A 13,759-nucleotide genomic window follows, 5' to 3' on the forward strand; every position below is an offset into this window, starting at 1 on the left:
TTGTCTAATATAAACACATAGCAACAGGCATATTTATAAATACTACTACTACTACTAATACCCTACCACAAGACTCTCCTTAGCACACGTTTCACCTTTTGGGGAGAGAAGGAGAGAACAACACGTGCCAGACATGTAGTCACATTGCTGAATGCACTACTGGAAGGCACTCAGATACTATGGTTATGAGCACAGTATGAAAACCTATATAGAACAGAACAGAATAGAAGTACCAATTACTAAGAGGAAGGTGCAAGAAACTTTGCAGTAGGCAGTTATCGGGTAACCTGCCTGCAGGAAAAGTTTCCTCCTGGCCCCCAGTAATTAGAGGTTGAATTATGCCATCAAGCATGAAGGTTTCTATCCCTTCCAAAATTAAAAAAAGATTAATATAATGACTTAGGATATTCTTGGTCTCCCTACAAATATCTAATACATCTGTGAATTTTGCTAAGCTCTTGGCTTTATTAATATCTTGATGCAATGAGTTAAACGGGTTAACTGAGGATTATGTAAAACACTATCTCCTTTTGTCAGTTTTGAATTTGCTACCTCTACATTTCATGGGCTCTCTCTTTATTGTGTATTATGAGAAAGGGTAAATAGAAGATCTTGATCTACTTTTCTGTAATATTCATTAGTTTTTTTCTTATGCTCTCTAAAAAGAGTAGAACCAATCTCTGATCATGTCAGAGTGTTTCCCCGTCTCAAAATCCTTCTCATCATCAGTCTCTGAATTCCATTGCCTGAATAAGGATTAAATGGGACTGCAAAATTTAGCCCATTGTTCATGTACCACAAAGCAAGGATAATTTGCTGGGGTAGGAGATTAGAGAACTGATATAAATCTCTCTCCACTTGCATTTTAAATGGCTCCTCCACTACCATGCAGGTATTTTATTGTTATTATTTATTGAATGCCAACAGTGTGCTTGGCTCTGATTAATCATAGAGAAACACAGCCTCTCTGATCAACAACGTTCTTCCTTCTCAAGGCAGCAGTAATGTCCTCATAAAACTGAAGCCTGGAGGGATGGAAAAGGTGCCATTTCAATAGGAAAAATGAAAAAAATGGAGTCAAATCTGACCATTATTTCTAGGAATGGGCAAAATGGTTAAAAATATGCCTTTTTTCACAAACGGCCTTGCAGTAGACCACTCCTAGAACGGAACCCAAACCAAGGCTTTCTGAAACTCCTGGAATGCTTGATAAATCTGTATTTGAAGTTTAAAAATAAAATTTCACCCACCTCTTCATTTCATGATAGGGTGAAGTGTAAGATACTAAAATGCAGCAAGAACACTGGTTCTCATGACAGTTCCAGGTACGTTTTGCAGACTCCCAAGATCTGAACATTTTGAATAAGCCTCTGAACTAGACCCTAACTCCACACTAGGGTAAATCACATACCTTTGTGTCCAAATGTTTGCGAAGTGTCTAGGCTGAGATTGACAGTTGTGTTGGTGAATTTGAGCTGACTGGCAATCAGCTAACTCACGTTTAAACAGGGCCATAAACTCTAGTCTAGACAAATGCTTAAATATTCTTAGCATGTGGCAGTAGGGCATTCTAGTTATGGGGGAAATGATGTGACCTCTGAGCTCAGCTGGTACAATTACAATCTGGTTGTAAACAGTTTGGAGAAAGCTCTTCTCATGAATTTGTTTCCTTCTAGGATTATGACTACATTTTTGCTGTGCACAGGAGTCGGGACTATGTTGGGGAAGCATGTGAATATGTCGATTGCTCCCTGGCTCACTGGCCAAGCTCCTTCATGCCCCTCCATGACTCTTGTTGCAGAGCAGATTCTCCAGGATTTTTCAGGTTAGCCAGGGCTATGGGTAATCACTGGCAATGTGCTTCAGGTTTTCTGGTATCCATATGAAAAGAAGGCAAAATTTGGCCTTTAGAATCAGAGCTAATATGGCCTGAAAAGACTGCTTGTGTCCTTCAGGTGCTGATTCTGCAAAGCATTTATACACATACTTAAGTCCCACTGACTTCAATGAAACAAAATTACTACTTAGGTGCTTTTGCTGAACCTGACCCTCAGTTTGTTCTCCGTACATTTTCAGGATTAATGATTTCCTCATTCCGGTTTTCTCTGCATATGGAGTATATTTCTTATCAAACTATAAGCATGTTATGTTTAAATCCCTAAACTCCCAGTGTCATGTAAGAAAGAGCCAAAGTAGTCTATAATGTTACTAATCCATGGATTTAAAGTCCATAATTAGGCATTGATGAAATGCTGTCATTTTGTTGCCAGAGTTGCTTTTAATGGTGCTTTTTAATCTATTTGTGCTTCGAATTTACCTAGAAACTTGGGTAAAACCAAGCCTTCCACCTTCCCAGACAGTGATACATTTTAACAGTGTCAGCTCATACACACATAATATTTTTCAATACTATCTGGCCCTGACACTCGGAAATGATGAAGATTCTACATTTCACAGCAACAGGATAAGTTCTGCCCTTCACTCTAGATAAAAGAAACAAACATTGCGTGCATGGAGAGTTCTGAATAGTTTTAAACTGGTAAAGATAGAACTCTGGAGAATGTTTAATATATTCACTTGATCTGCTACACTGAGCTACAAAACACACTAGAGTTCTGGAAATTCAGTAGTGCAATAATTTGCATACCCTGATGGCATGTCTCCGTACTGTACCATCGTGAAGTGACTGGCTTAAAATGGTCTCACTCCCTTATATTATAATAGTTTTGCAATGCCTAAAATAAGTTATATACTGTTGAACACTTCAGGGTTGAGTTATTTTAACAGAATACAAGCACAATTGCTTAGTGGCACAATTTCGACAAACAGAATTACTTTAAAGCCAAGTTTATAATTTATTTTTTTCCATGTAGGGTGTAATCTTTTTCTTTATAGTCAATTATAATTAAGCAACCATATGTAATTGCAACTGGTGAATTAAAATGACTTTTCTTGATGTAGAGATCTACAAAGGCTCTGAGGATTCCACAGGTAGATGGAAAGAGCAGACTGTCAGTGCAGACTGAATAGTGCTCCAATTTATCTTCTTCCTCTAGGGGTGCTATTGAAAAGATAGATCTTCAGAAATCCTACCCACAGAATCCCTGTAATAGTAGAACCCTGCTATTTTATACCCTCTAGTCCATGCACAAAGCCAGTATTCTCACCTCACTTCCCCATAAAAATATAACAATATATGCAGTGTGTGGAGGGTCTCATTACTAAGACCTCATTACTTTTAGTAATAAATAAGGAAAAATGAACAGTGCACAATGCTTTATCCTGGCTTTGCGTTAAACATTACAACACGCTGGAAATTTTCAAGCTACTTGAGTCTTGTGGTTTGGAATCCCAAAATATTTACAGATGGAAAAATCACCAAAAACAGTTGATCAGCATTCAGTAAATTACTCTGCAAGGAAGATCTTCTCTGATTAACACTGTTTTAACTCTATCCTATGTTTCTAGCAAGTCAGCTTTCTTTCTTTTTTAATTATTTTCTATACGTATTATTAATCTGCTACTTCTTTACTCAATTTTCAGCCTTCCTAATCTGGTTTCAGGATTCTGCAACTGCATGATTTGGATTTTGGAGAAATAAGATTGCAATAATTTCTCAAGCAGGAGAAAAACCACTGCAAAGCAATGTATTCTTTTGGTCAACTTATTTGTGCTGTAAACCAACCTCAACAGTTGGCAACATACCATATGGACCATATCACCAGACTATAAAAGAAATATAACTGTACCCAAACTAAAACTGTAGGAAGAGGGAAGAAGTTTTATGGATGTAAAGCCTGATTTTAAAGGGTAGCCATTTTAATACCAATAACCAGAGATTGTGCTAAACTAGTTTGGAGAAGTTCAGGTACATCAGGCAACAGCTACCTATTGCTGTCAACTTGCATCTATGGCCAGCATTCATGCACAAGTGCCATCCTCATAGGATTACTTGCAGCTCAGTAGAATTTGTGGGTTAGTGCAATGATGGAAAATTAGATAAACAGAGGACACTGTTATGAGGCAAAGTAGTATCCAATTTTTTTTTAAAGAGTAATACTGCAGGGGGCCACCTTCTTTGTTTCCTCTTTTCCTTCCTGAAGATATAAGGAAGAGACTTTCTTTTACCTGCTAGCACATACACTGTTTCAAAGTTGGCAGGAAATTTGTATATAATTTAATTTGTACAACTCAGCTATGATGCTCAATGCAAAGTTATGGGGATACCATCTTAATAACAAAAATAATTCCAGAAAGTGAACTCAGTGTATGTAGCCAAACAATTTATATCAATCTATCAACAATGTTTTAATTAAATTTTAAGTTGAGAAAAAATCCCCAAACAACAACTCTAGCATTGCACACAAATTAAAATTCATTGTAAGCAGAGCATTCAAGAAGATCAATACATTATACAGATGGAGTGCTTTAGCAGTAATTCATCAAAATAATTCAGACCTAATATCCTTCAGAGAGTTTCCTAAAATGTTCCTCAATTATTTTATAATCCTTGAAGTTTAATTAATCACATTATCACACTTGCCCAGAAAGACACTGGAGTAAATTATCTATGCAGAACTGAATGATTCAAACCATTCAACAACTTCCAGATCTCAATTTTTGTGGTATACGAATTTAGGACAGCTCCAAATTATCTGTTTGGAAAATGAGCAATTAGTAAGTGCAATCAAACTAGTCAAAAAGATGACTGTTTTCTTTGAAGAGTCATACTCTTTTCCTTCTTCTGTCAAAATTGTTCTCTCAGCTGTGTAAACTGACAGCTCCATTAAAGTTCATTGAGCTAAACAAGTTTACGCTACATATGGATCTAGCCCCTAGTCTTTTTGGGAATGCTGTAGTTCAAAAAGCAACTTCTGCAATCACATATGTGCAATTAGCATTTGCACAATTTAAACTTCTCTTCCACTAAAAATTATCCTTAGCATCTCTTGCATCCTCCTCTCCATTTTCAAGCAGTAATTTTATTGAGCAACTTCCATTATATTTACTACATTGACAGTGGCAGTGAAGTCATACTTTGCCTCTGCTAAGATATGGGGTTGTGATCCATTATAGTTCTTCACTTCTCTTCAACAGTTACAGTTACTCTAAGAGTATTGTCTCTGGACCATCAAGTCATTTCTGGGTCAAGGGATGGGTTTGTTTGTATGTCACCTCTGAAGGGCTGGTTTCTCCTAAGTCACAAGGACAGATCCTACAGAAAGGCTTTCTGCTTCTAACCTCTGATCATTAGTAGAAGAAAAGGCAGGCTATGAAAGACGGCTAAAATTCTCTATGTCAGAATGCAACTAATTAGAGATGCCATTCGCATCTCACAGGTGTTCTAGTAGCTATGGAGGCAAACACCATACATGGTGGAAATGCAGCCTGAGTTTCATGGAGCCATCAGTCCTGTGACTGACAGGGAGTTGAAGATAAATCTAACCGCTAGAAACTGCACATACCGCCTAACAGAGAAACTGCTTCTCATGAGCACAAATGTGTGTCTGTTAAAGGCTATACTTTGTGTGCCAATCACAGCATACTGTGTCAGTGGGCAGTAAAATCACTACTCAAACCAGTGGCAATTACAGTGCGATAGATATTGTACATTCTTAATTTTTCAGGGAAGCATAGTAAGTGGCAGAGACACACAGAACATTTAATTGTGACTGACTTTTAAAAATATTTGAAGACAAATGTTTTTGAAAGTGATTTACTATTATTCTTAATTATTTATAGTCACTAGTATATCATTTTATTATTTTATATACCACACTAGAAGTTTCCTTTACATTTACTCATTATCCACATTCTAAAAGTCAGAAAGCCCTTGTCTGAATATGAATAATCACATTTCTTTTCAGCATTTTGCAATGTTCACCTAATATATACAGTCACCTTTCAAGCCTGTTCTGTTTCTAAATGCGTACAGCATACAACCCTTTTGGTGTGCGTAGTCAGTATAAATGGTGATCCAAAATAGGGAGAGGTCATTACAAGCAGCTCTGGAGCCATCCTTCTAACTGATCTTAACACAGTGAAATGACACCTTCTTAATATCTCTCTGTTTGGGCCAGAACACCAGTCTGAGCAGAACTACAACAATTGGTAAGAACTGTAAACAACTAATCTATAAAATTCCAAAGCCTGTTATTTCTACGCGTAAGAAGTGCTCTTCTAAGATCTTCTCTGTATTTATCTATTTGTCTTGCCATCTGATGTACCTATTAACTCATCAGTCTCTTCAGTCCAACAGACCTCTAAGATTTGCTCAGCCTTTTGGTTGTAATGGATGTGATCTTGATTCTTAAAGACTATGCGCTGACGTAAAACACCGGTAGACAAAAAAGATGCCTCAAGTAATTGGGTCTTGAGAAAGAATTATACACGTGTTCAAGAACTTGTCTACACCTCTGATTAATCAAAACAGGAACTGTGTCTTTGCAAATTGGCATTGGTACTAATAAATGCCCTGTGTTCTGACAGAATAAGGTGTAGCCGACTCTAACGACAAACTTCTTACTTAGTGGGGATATGGAAAACAAGTGCCTGCCATCAAACAACAAGGCCCAGTTTTCAGCAAGGATCAGCTATCTTCTCCTGCTGCATCATTCTGGCTTGTGTTCTTCACAGCATGGCCTTGTCTTCTTTCCTCGACTAAACAGTTCCATATCAGGTAAAAATCCTTTTAGTTCCCTTAGGATTTTCATCTCAGTAAGGTACATAGAATTTGAATCTCTCTCGGGCTCATCACTGGCATTGCATTGCTGGTGAATTTGCATACTGACAGCACCTGACCCAACAGCTTGAAGTCCATGTCTCAGAGTCCGTCCACTGGTTCATGGACTTGTCCTCCAACCACTCAAAATCTGCTACCTGGACTATATGAATGGCTAAAATATTGCTTATAGTAGACTCTGTCCTACAGCAGGTTGGTATAATGCCAGGATTCAATGACAAATACTTGACTTGAATGGGCTGGTTTCCCAATGGCTGGAAACTCAGGGCACTCTCCAGAGTCTTCTAAATAACAAATAATAGCAACAATTCACTCTTATATGACAGTGGAGTCTCTTAAAAGAGTTGCTTTGTCTCAGCAGATGTGGAAAAGAGGACTGATTTCTTCATTGTGATGCACTGGTTTTGCTGAGGGTACTGCAGCAAAGACAAACACATTTAAAGAGTCTCTAGTTGTAATGCTGTAAATCTCCAGAGTGAAATACAAACAACAACTAATCACACTCATGAATAATACTCTCAAAATACTGCACAATTAATTTGCATCAGAAGAATCTCGCTAATTCACACCAATTATTGGGAGTCCCATAGTGAATTACTGAATTTTGTGAATTCACAAATAGTGAACAAATATAATAAAAGATCAGGATAAAACATCACAAAATATACTTTATTAATTTCTTTGAGAACTGCAGTTTAATTTTAATCCTTTAAGAAATACTGCATAATGAACTTTTCATTCCACCAGGAACTCAGAAGGGATGTTAAACAGCAGCTAATAAAACTAGACATTTTAAAAATTAGAAAGTCTGGGTAACTTGCATCCAAGAGCAGTGAAAGAGCTGGCTGAGAGCTCTCTCAACCAATAATGTTTATTTTCAAGAAGTCTTGGAACACTGGGGAAGTTCCAGACGATGGGAAGAAACTAATGTTGTGCCAATACTTACAAGGGGTAAATGGGATGACCAGAGTAACTGTAGTCCTGTTACCCTAACATTAACCCCAGACAAAGGTATGATAAGATCAAGTGCCTGGAAGATGAAGCTAGACAAATTCAGACTGGAAATAAGGTGCACATTGTTAACAGGGAAAATAATTAACCATTAGAACAACTTTCTCAGGGCTATGGTTGATTGTCTATCACTGGCAATTTTTAAATCAAGTTTTTTCTAATGATATGCTCCAGTTCAAAGAGGGATTAATTTGGGGAAGTGCTATCACCTGCGTTGTACACGAGATCAGACTAGACGATCACAATGGTCCCTTTGGGACTTAGTATGCATGAATCTACAAATCTAAGCAATGTGCTAATGAAGTTTTAGTAATACCAGATATCATTACCACACTTTGTTATTAAAGTTTAATGCTAATGGACTCTGCAAGTTTTCTGTGGAAGCAGAAATTAATTGGAATCCTTCTCTGTTCACAGGCTCTATCTTGCTGTTCAGATCTGGATGGGTGAAGAGTTTCAAGTGCTGAAGAATTGAAACACATGGTCAGTTGACCATCTACTTAGTCAGCTACTGTTGAGTGACTACTATGTATCATTCTATGTACATACTCCTGCTATGTAACTATCTCTACAACTGGCTTTACAGTATGGCTCACGCTTTTTTTAAAATGGACCCTCACTTTCCATAACACTCAGTGTCACCAAGAGTAAGTGGCCAATCTTGATTTGCTTGTCACTTTTGTGTACATTTGATGCTCCCAATTGACCCTGTCTCTTGTGTGACTGCTGATGGCATTTCCACCTAAGTGGGCTCCTACATCATCACAGAGGGTGTGGCCAGTTAGGACAGCAGCAGCTGCCTGAAAAGGTTGCAGAAATCATAAGATGATTACCCTTACCTCCCACCATTTTTTAAAAAAGTGGATCTGGGTGTGGGGGGACTAAGTGGGGGCAACTGGCAAGGAGCATTTGAGACCTCCCCAGCTCTGGGGACAGCGAGAGCTAAAAAATCACCCTTCAAAAGGAAAATGAATGAGCAAGTGATGGCCCAGGCCTGAGCTAAGGAGGAGGTCTTGGATGGATGCACACCTATCCTGGTATTTGTGAGCATAAGCTGGGCATAAGGAAACGTGCCTGTGTGCTTTTGGGAATGCACATTTTAAGGGATAGGCCAATATAGACACAAATGTACTGCTGAATAAACTTTCAGACCTAAGAAGTTAGATAGAACCATTGGAACATCACTTCCAATCTCTGTGCAATAGTAGATATATTCCAAACCTTTTGCTTCTAGTCCCAGCTAGGAATGCTACAAGAGCAGATTTTGTGGAAACATTATGTGGTTTCATCCAGGCTTGGGCATGGAAGTCCATGAAAAATGAGGATGAGACACTTCACCCAAATATTTTAGAATCTTAAAAAAATGGTTGGTTGATATTTTGTGCTAAAAATCACAGAGGCTTTGCGAGTGAATAGGGTATTCATTTTTTTCCCAACCAATTTGCCCATCTCTCGACCCCTAGATACTATGGTGACTAAGCACTCTGGAAATGGAGAAATAAGATGAGATGAAAGGTAAGTAGGCTGTGCGTCTTTGATTCTGGCTATGATATCTAGTACATAATACTTTGTGGATTTGCTTCAATTAATGTTGTGCATTGATTTGATACATGATCTTTTCTTTTAATTGAGGAGAGAATGTATTTGGGTGGATTTTGCAAAATCAGAAGAGCTTGCATTAAATTCACAACGTGAATTTCATTTCATTGGGTAATGAATATTTTTGTAAGGCGCACTCTCTACATATTTCAGCATTTGAATGCTCATTTCAGCATATAGCCATAGTATTTCTGAGTTTTTGAATTGAACAGCACCTTATGAAAAAAGTCATTTAGGATTCTAACAGATGTACTACTTTATTTAGGCAAGAGCAGTCTCTTTATCTGTCATTTTGCAGCTGACGTGAAAGCTTTGAATGGAGCCATGGCATTATCTGTTTGACAATAATTTGATGGAACGCTACACTGTGGTATAAATTAGTGTCAAGAAGCAAAATGTTAATGATAGGGGCCCTTCCATGCACTGGTGACTTAAATAGCATGTTTCCTTAAAAACTCAACAATGACTCACTCCCTATTTAAATAAAACCCCTCTATGCTATTTAAATATGTTGTATAGTTCTGGTGCATATTTTCTTTGATTGCAAGTACTTTAGTGTTGACTTGAATAGGTTCCAAATAAATAGTTGAGCATAGTACTGATTTATTCTCTGAAATATGTTACTTTATACACCATATTATTATTGAGAAGTGTTTGACCATTAAATAAAATGGTGGTCATATAGTATAGTGGGCAGAATTAAAGTTGAGAAAGCTTTTCTGTTCCACCTTGGAGATGACATCAGATCTCGGTAGACTCAGGAGTGGAATCTTAAATTTACCCTATGAATTTAATGTTACTATTTAAAATGCAAACCCAAAAAGTATAAAAAAGGCCTGACCCACAGAAAGTTTTTGATGGATTAATGGATCTTTTTAATTCATGGTCAGATTCTCAGTTGCTGTAAATTGGCATAGCTCTGTTGAGCTCAATGGAGCTATTCTAGTTGGGATCACCTGAGGGTCTGTTTTCATACATTTTAGGAGTCATTTATCCATGCTCCTCACAAATAAAGGAACTATTTCCCCCTAGAATTCAGATTAAATGGACTTGCTGTTAATTTCTACCCTACCAAACAGATAGGTCAATCTGATAGTTTGGGGGCATATGCTTCTTGTATATATGTACATTGCATTCTGAGTGCTGTATAGAGCCAAGCTCACTACCAGCAAAATAGTAACAATAAAGAAGAACAAATTACTGGTTTATTGTTTGTTTTTTTTTAGAACTCAATGCTCAGGGCACATGTGTATCAACTGTTAAAAACACAACAGTAATTTCAGGTCAGTGTCCAACAAACTTTTCCACCTGGATCTCCCCTAAAACGAAAAGCTTCCACCAAACCAAACCAACTGCCACTCCCTGCTACTTAGAAAAATCCTGGGCAAGCAAATAGGCCTTGCAGCCTGACCTGCAGTTGAACACATTTGGACTCTAATGATCCAAAGCAGGAAGAATATTCCACAGCTGAGGCTCTTTCATGGAGAACATTTGCTTCCAACCCCTTACAGACAAACCATGGAGCTGTTAGCTTGAGCACTTCGGATGATCTCAACTGCCCAGGTATTCATGGAGAGAACCTCTATCGGAAGTACCCATGTTTCAACTCATTTAAAACTCACATCTTAAATTGCACCTGGAAATGAACTGGAAGCGAGTGTTGATCACAGTGTGCCCGTGTAACATATTTCTTTCTTTAAGCCTATACTGACAAGCACCGTCTGCATTAGTGGAAATTTCAGAGTGGTCTTAAGCAGTCACCTCGCAGAGTACACTGTAATAACTAAGCCTCTGGCAAAGGCTGCACCTCCTTCCAACAGGTACAAGTGTGCACTTGACCCTGATTACTACCTGTGCATGAAGCAGCATATGGAAGCAAACTCCCACTGATTTCAACAGCCATTGGCGCTGCATATGTGAAGGCATCCGATTCATAAGCCCTAAAATGCATGCCCTGGCTCCCATTTATTTCAATGTGGAATGGAATTTGTCCCTCTGTAATTTCAGTGCAATGCAAACATAGCAAAGTAATGAAAAGGTATGTTTTCTGCACCTGTACCTAGCCAGGTCTTTTCCCACATAGCAGCATTTAGCCAGCTGAAATCAGCCCCATTGCAACCATGCCACAAGAGGTAGGGACCAAAAGAAGTAAGTGAACCTTCCCTATTCTATCTCCAGGCTAGACTGTATCTCCTCCTAAAGATGGGCTTCTGCTTCTGCTGTTCACCTGCAAATTCTTGTGCCCTGAATATGCATCTTTTCTTGATGACCATTAAGGGCAAATGCTTCATTGGGAAGTACTACTTGGTCAATGGCAGGACAAAGTATGGTTGCAAGAGTGTAACCTATTGACAGCAGGAATTGAGGAGATTGAGAGGATGGAAAAAGAGAAGGATCTCAGGAGAAAGGAGAGAAGGTAGATGAGGGCAAAAGAGTAAAGATTGGAAGAGAGTATAAGAGAAAGGAAAATAAGAGAATGGTAGAGAAGAGGTAGAATAGTCACATGAAATAAATCCCTGGAGGCTCAAGAGTTGCCATTAATGACCCAATTTATATTGATAGCTTCACCTCTGATTATGTAGCTTTAGCAGCAATTCTGTTGTCTTACGGTTGTGACTAGATATAAATACAGTATGTTAGTGGCTATGACTTTCACCAGAGTGAAAGAGATTTTGAATGAACACGTTCAGGAAAAGGCAATAACTTATATTTCTTGGGGGGAGGGGGGTTACGATCTTATTTCCCTCTCTTTAACACATATGCAGTTGACTCAGCTGATGCTTTCAACCTAGTAATTATGCTTGCTTATATTTGGTTTGCTACTCTAAATGGTCTTCACCCATAGGCAGCCTTTTGCCTGAAACAGACCTACCATGAAACTGAGATAACACAGGAGCCCATATCTGCCCATCCTAGGTGAAATACATCCCAGTGCAGAGGTGAAGTAAATTAAATTGGCTCCTATTTCTCCTTCCACTAGTATTATTCCACACTCAGAAGACCATAATTGCTCCAAACACTCCCATATTCGCAAAATTTACCTTAGAGTTTCACCAGACGATCCCCTTCTTTTCCATAGGTTGACCAGGCTACTTGAGCGGCTTGCAGCTGAAGATGACTTTCCATCCCCTACATGCATGCGGACCACGGTCGACGTGGTGAACGCGCTGCGTACATTCCTTTCTGGCTTAGCGAGGATGATGTACACCTTTGGCACAAACATGCAGCCGAGGGCCACAGTGGCACTCAGGCTTACAGAAAAACACATGGTGATTATCTTGTAGTTGCTACCAAAATATATGGGCACAAAGGCCAGCCAAATGATACAGGTGGTATACATTGTAAAGGCGATATACTTTGCTTCATTGAAATTAGCCGGGACATTTCTGGTCTTAAATGCATAAAAGGTGCAACTTAAAATTAATAATCCATTGTATCCAAGGGGCGTTACGACACCCAAGTTGGTGGTGTTACAAATCAAGTAGACCTCTCGGATACTTGGATAATCATGCATTATATCTGGTGGCTCCATTATGAAAAGGGCAACAATTATGCCTAACTGTATACATATTAATATAAATGCAATAACCAGCTGGGCACAGGCACTCATGAACCTAGGTTTCTTTGTACAGATTTTCTTCTTGCTGCCAGCTAGAATTCTTGCAATGCGATTGGTTTTAGTTACTAGGGCAGAGTAACTCATAGCTGGGGACAGACCGATGCCAATTCTTTGAAGGTAACAATAAATCCGTTGGGGCTTTGCAATGAGACAGAAAGTACACAAGTAACCCAAGCAGATGCCAGCGAGAATAATGTAGCAGAGTTCTCGGCTGGATGACTTGACAACTGGGGTATCGCGGTACATGATGAATACAGCGGTAACAAACAGGGTGGCCAGTAGACCCAGACAGGAAAAAACAACCGCTGCTATTGGTTCAGGATCGCCCCATCTGAGGTACTGGACTGGGATGAGATCACAACCTGTTGTAAAAGAAAAAGTGGCAAATGGAAATATACAGAGTCAGATTTGTATAACTGCAGTTTCTTCTTGCTAATTTTATCTAATTTCAGTCTTTCCATAACTTTTCAGAGGCGTATGTGTACAGAATGGCAAAGGACTAATTGTTTAGATGACATTGCTAGGATGGCATGTGAGACATTTTTCAGTGTTATGTTATCTTAGTAACGTAGAGCATCTTATTTTGAGCCCGTGGGGACATCTTCTAAAAAAGGCCAGTACAAGCAGACATTTGGAGCGCGAATTGCAAAAGCATTTAGCACTGGCCTACTTCAACTGACTTCAGAGAGTTAGGCCAACTGGAGAGCTTTTGAGCAGGCCACCTATAGTCATGCTGTGTATTTTGGCTTTTTATGTGTAATTATAATAATTTATCAGCCATTTTCACA

At 38.7% G+C, this 13,759-nt stretch overlaps 1 protein-coding gene across 6 annotated transcripts in view; it reads right to left on the minus strand.

The window, feature by feature from the left end:
* The window catches only part of GRM5 (glutamate metabotropic receptor 5), a 327,880-nt gene that overhangs the window by 21,181 nt on the left and 292,940 nt on the right, over nucleotides 1-13,759 (minus strand). For all 6 annotated transcript variants that reach the window (XM_037889517.2, XM_037889525.2, XM_043528671.1 and 3 more), the window contains exon 8: nucleotides 12,394-13,333. In XM_037889517.2, coding sequence (XP_037745445.1) covers nucleotides 12,394-13,333 — 940 coding nt within the window. The remainder of the gene's footprint in view (nucleotides 1-12,393; nucleotides 13,334-13,759) is intronic.

Source organism: Chelonia mydas, chromosome 1 (assembly GCF_015237465.2).
Source record: "Chelonia mydas isolate rCheMyd1 chromosome 1, rCheMyd1.pri.v2, whole genome shotgun sequence".
Classification (NCBI taxonomy): domain Eukaryota; kingdom Metazoa; phylum Chordata; order Testudines; family Cheloniidae; genus Chelonia; species Chelonia mydas.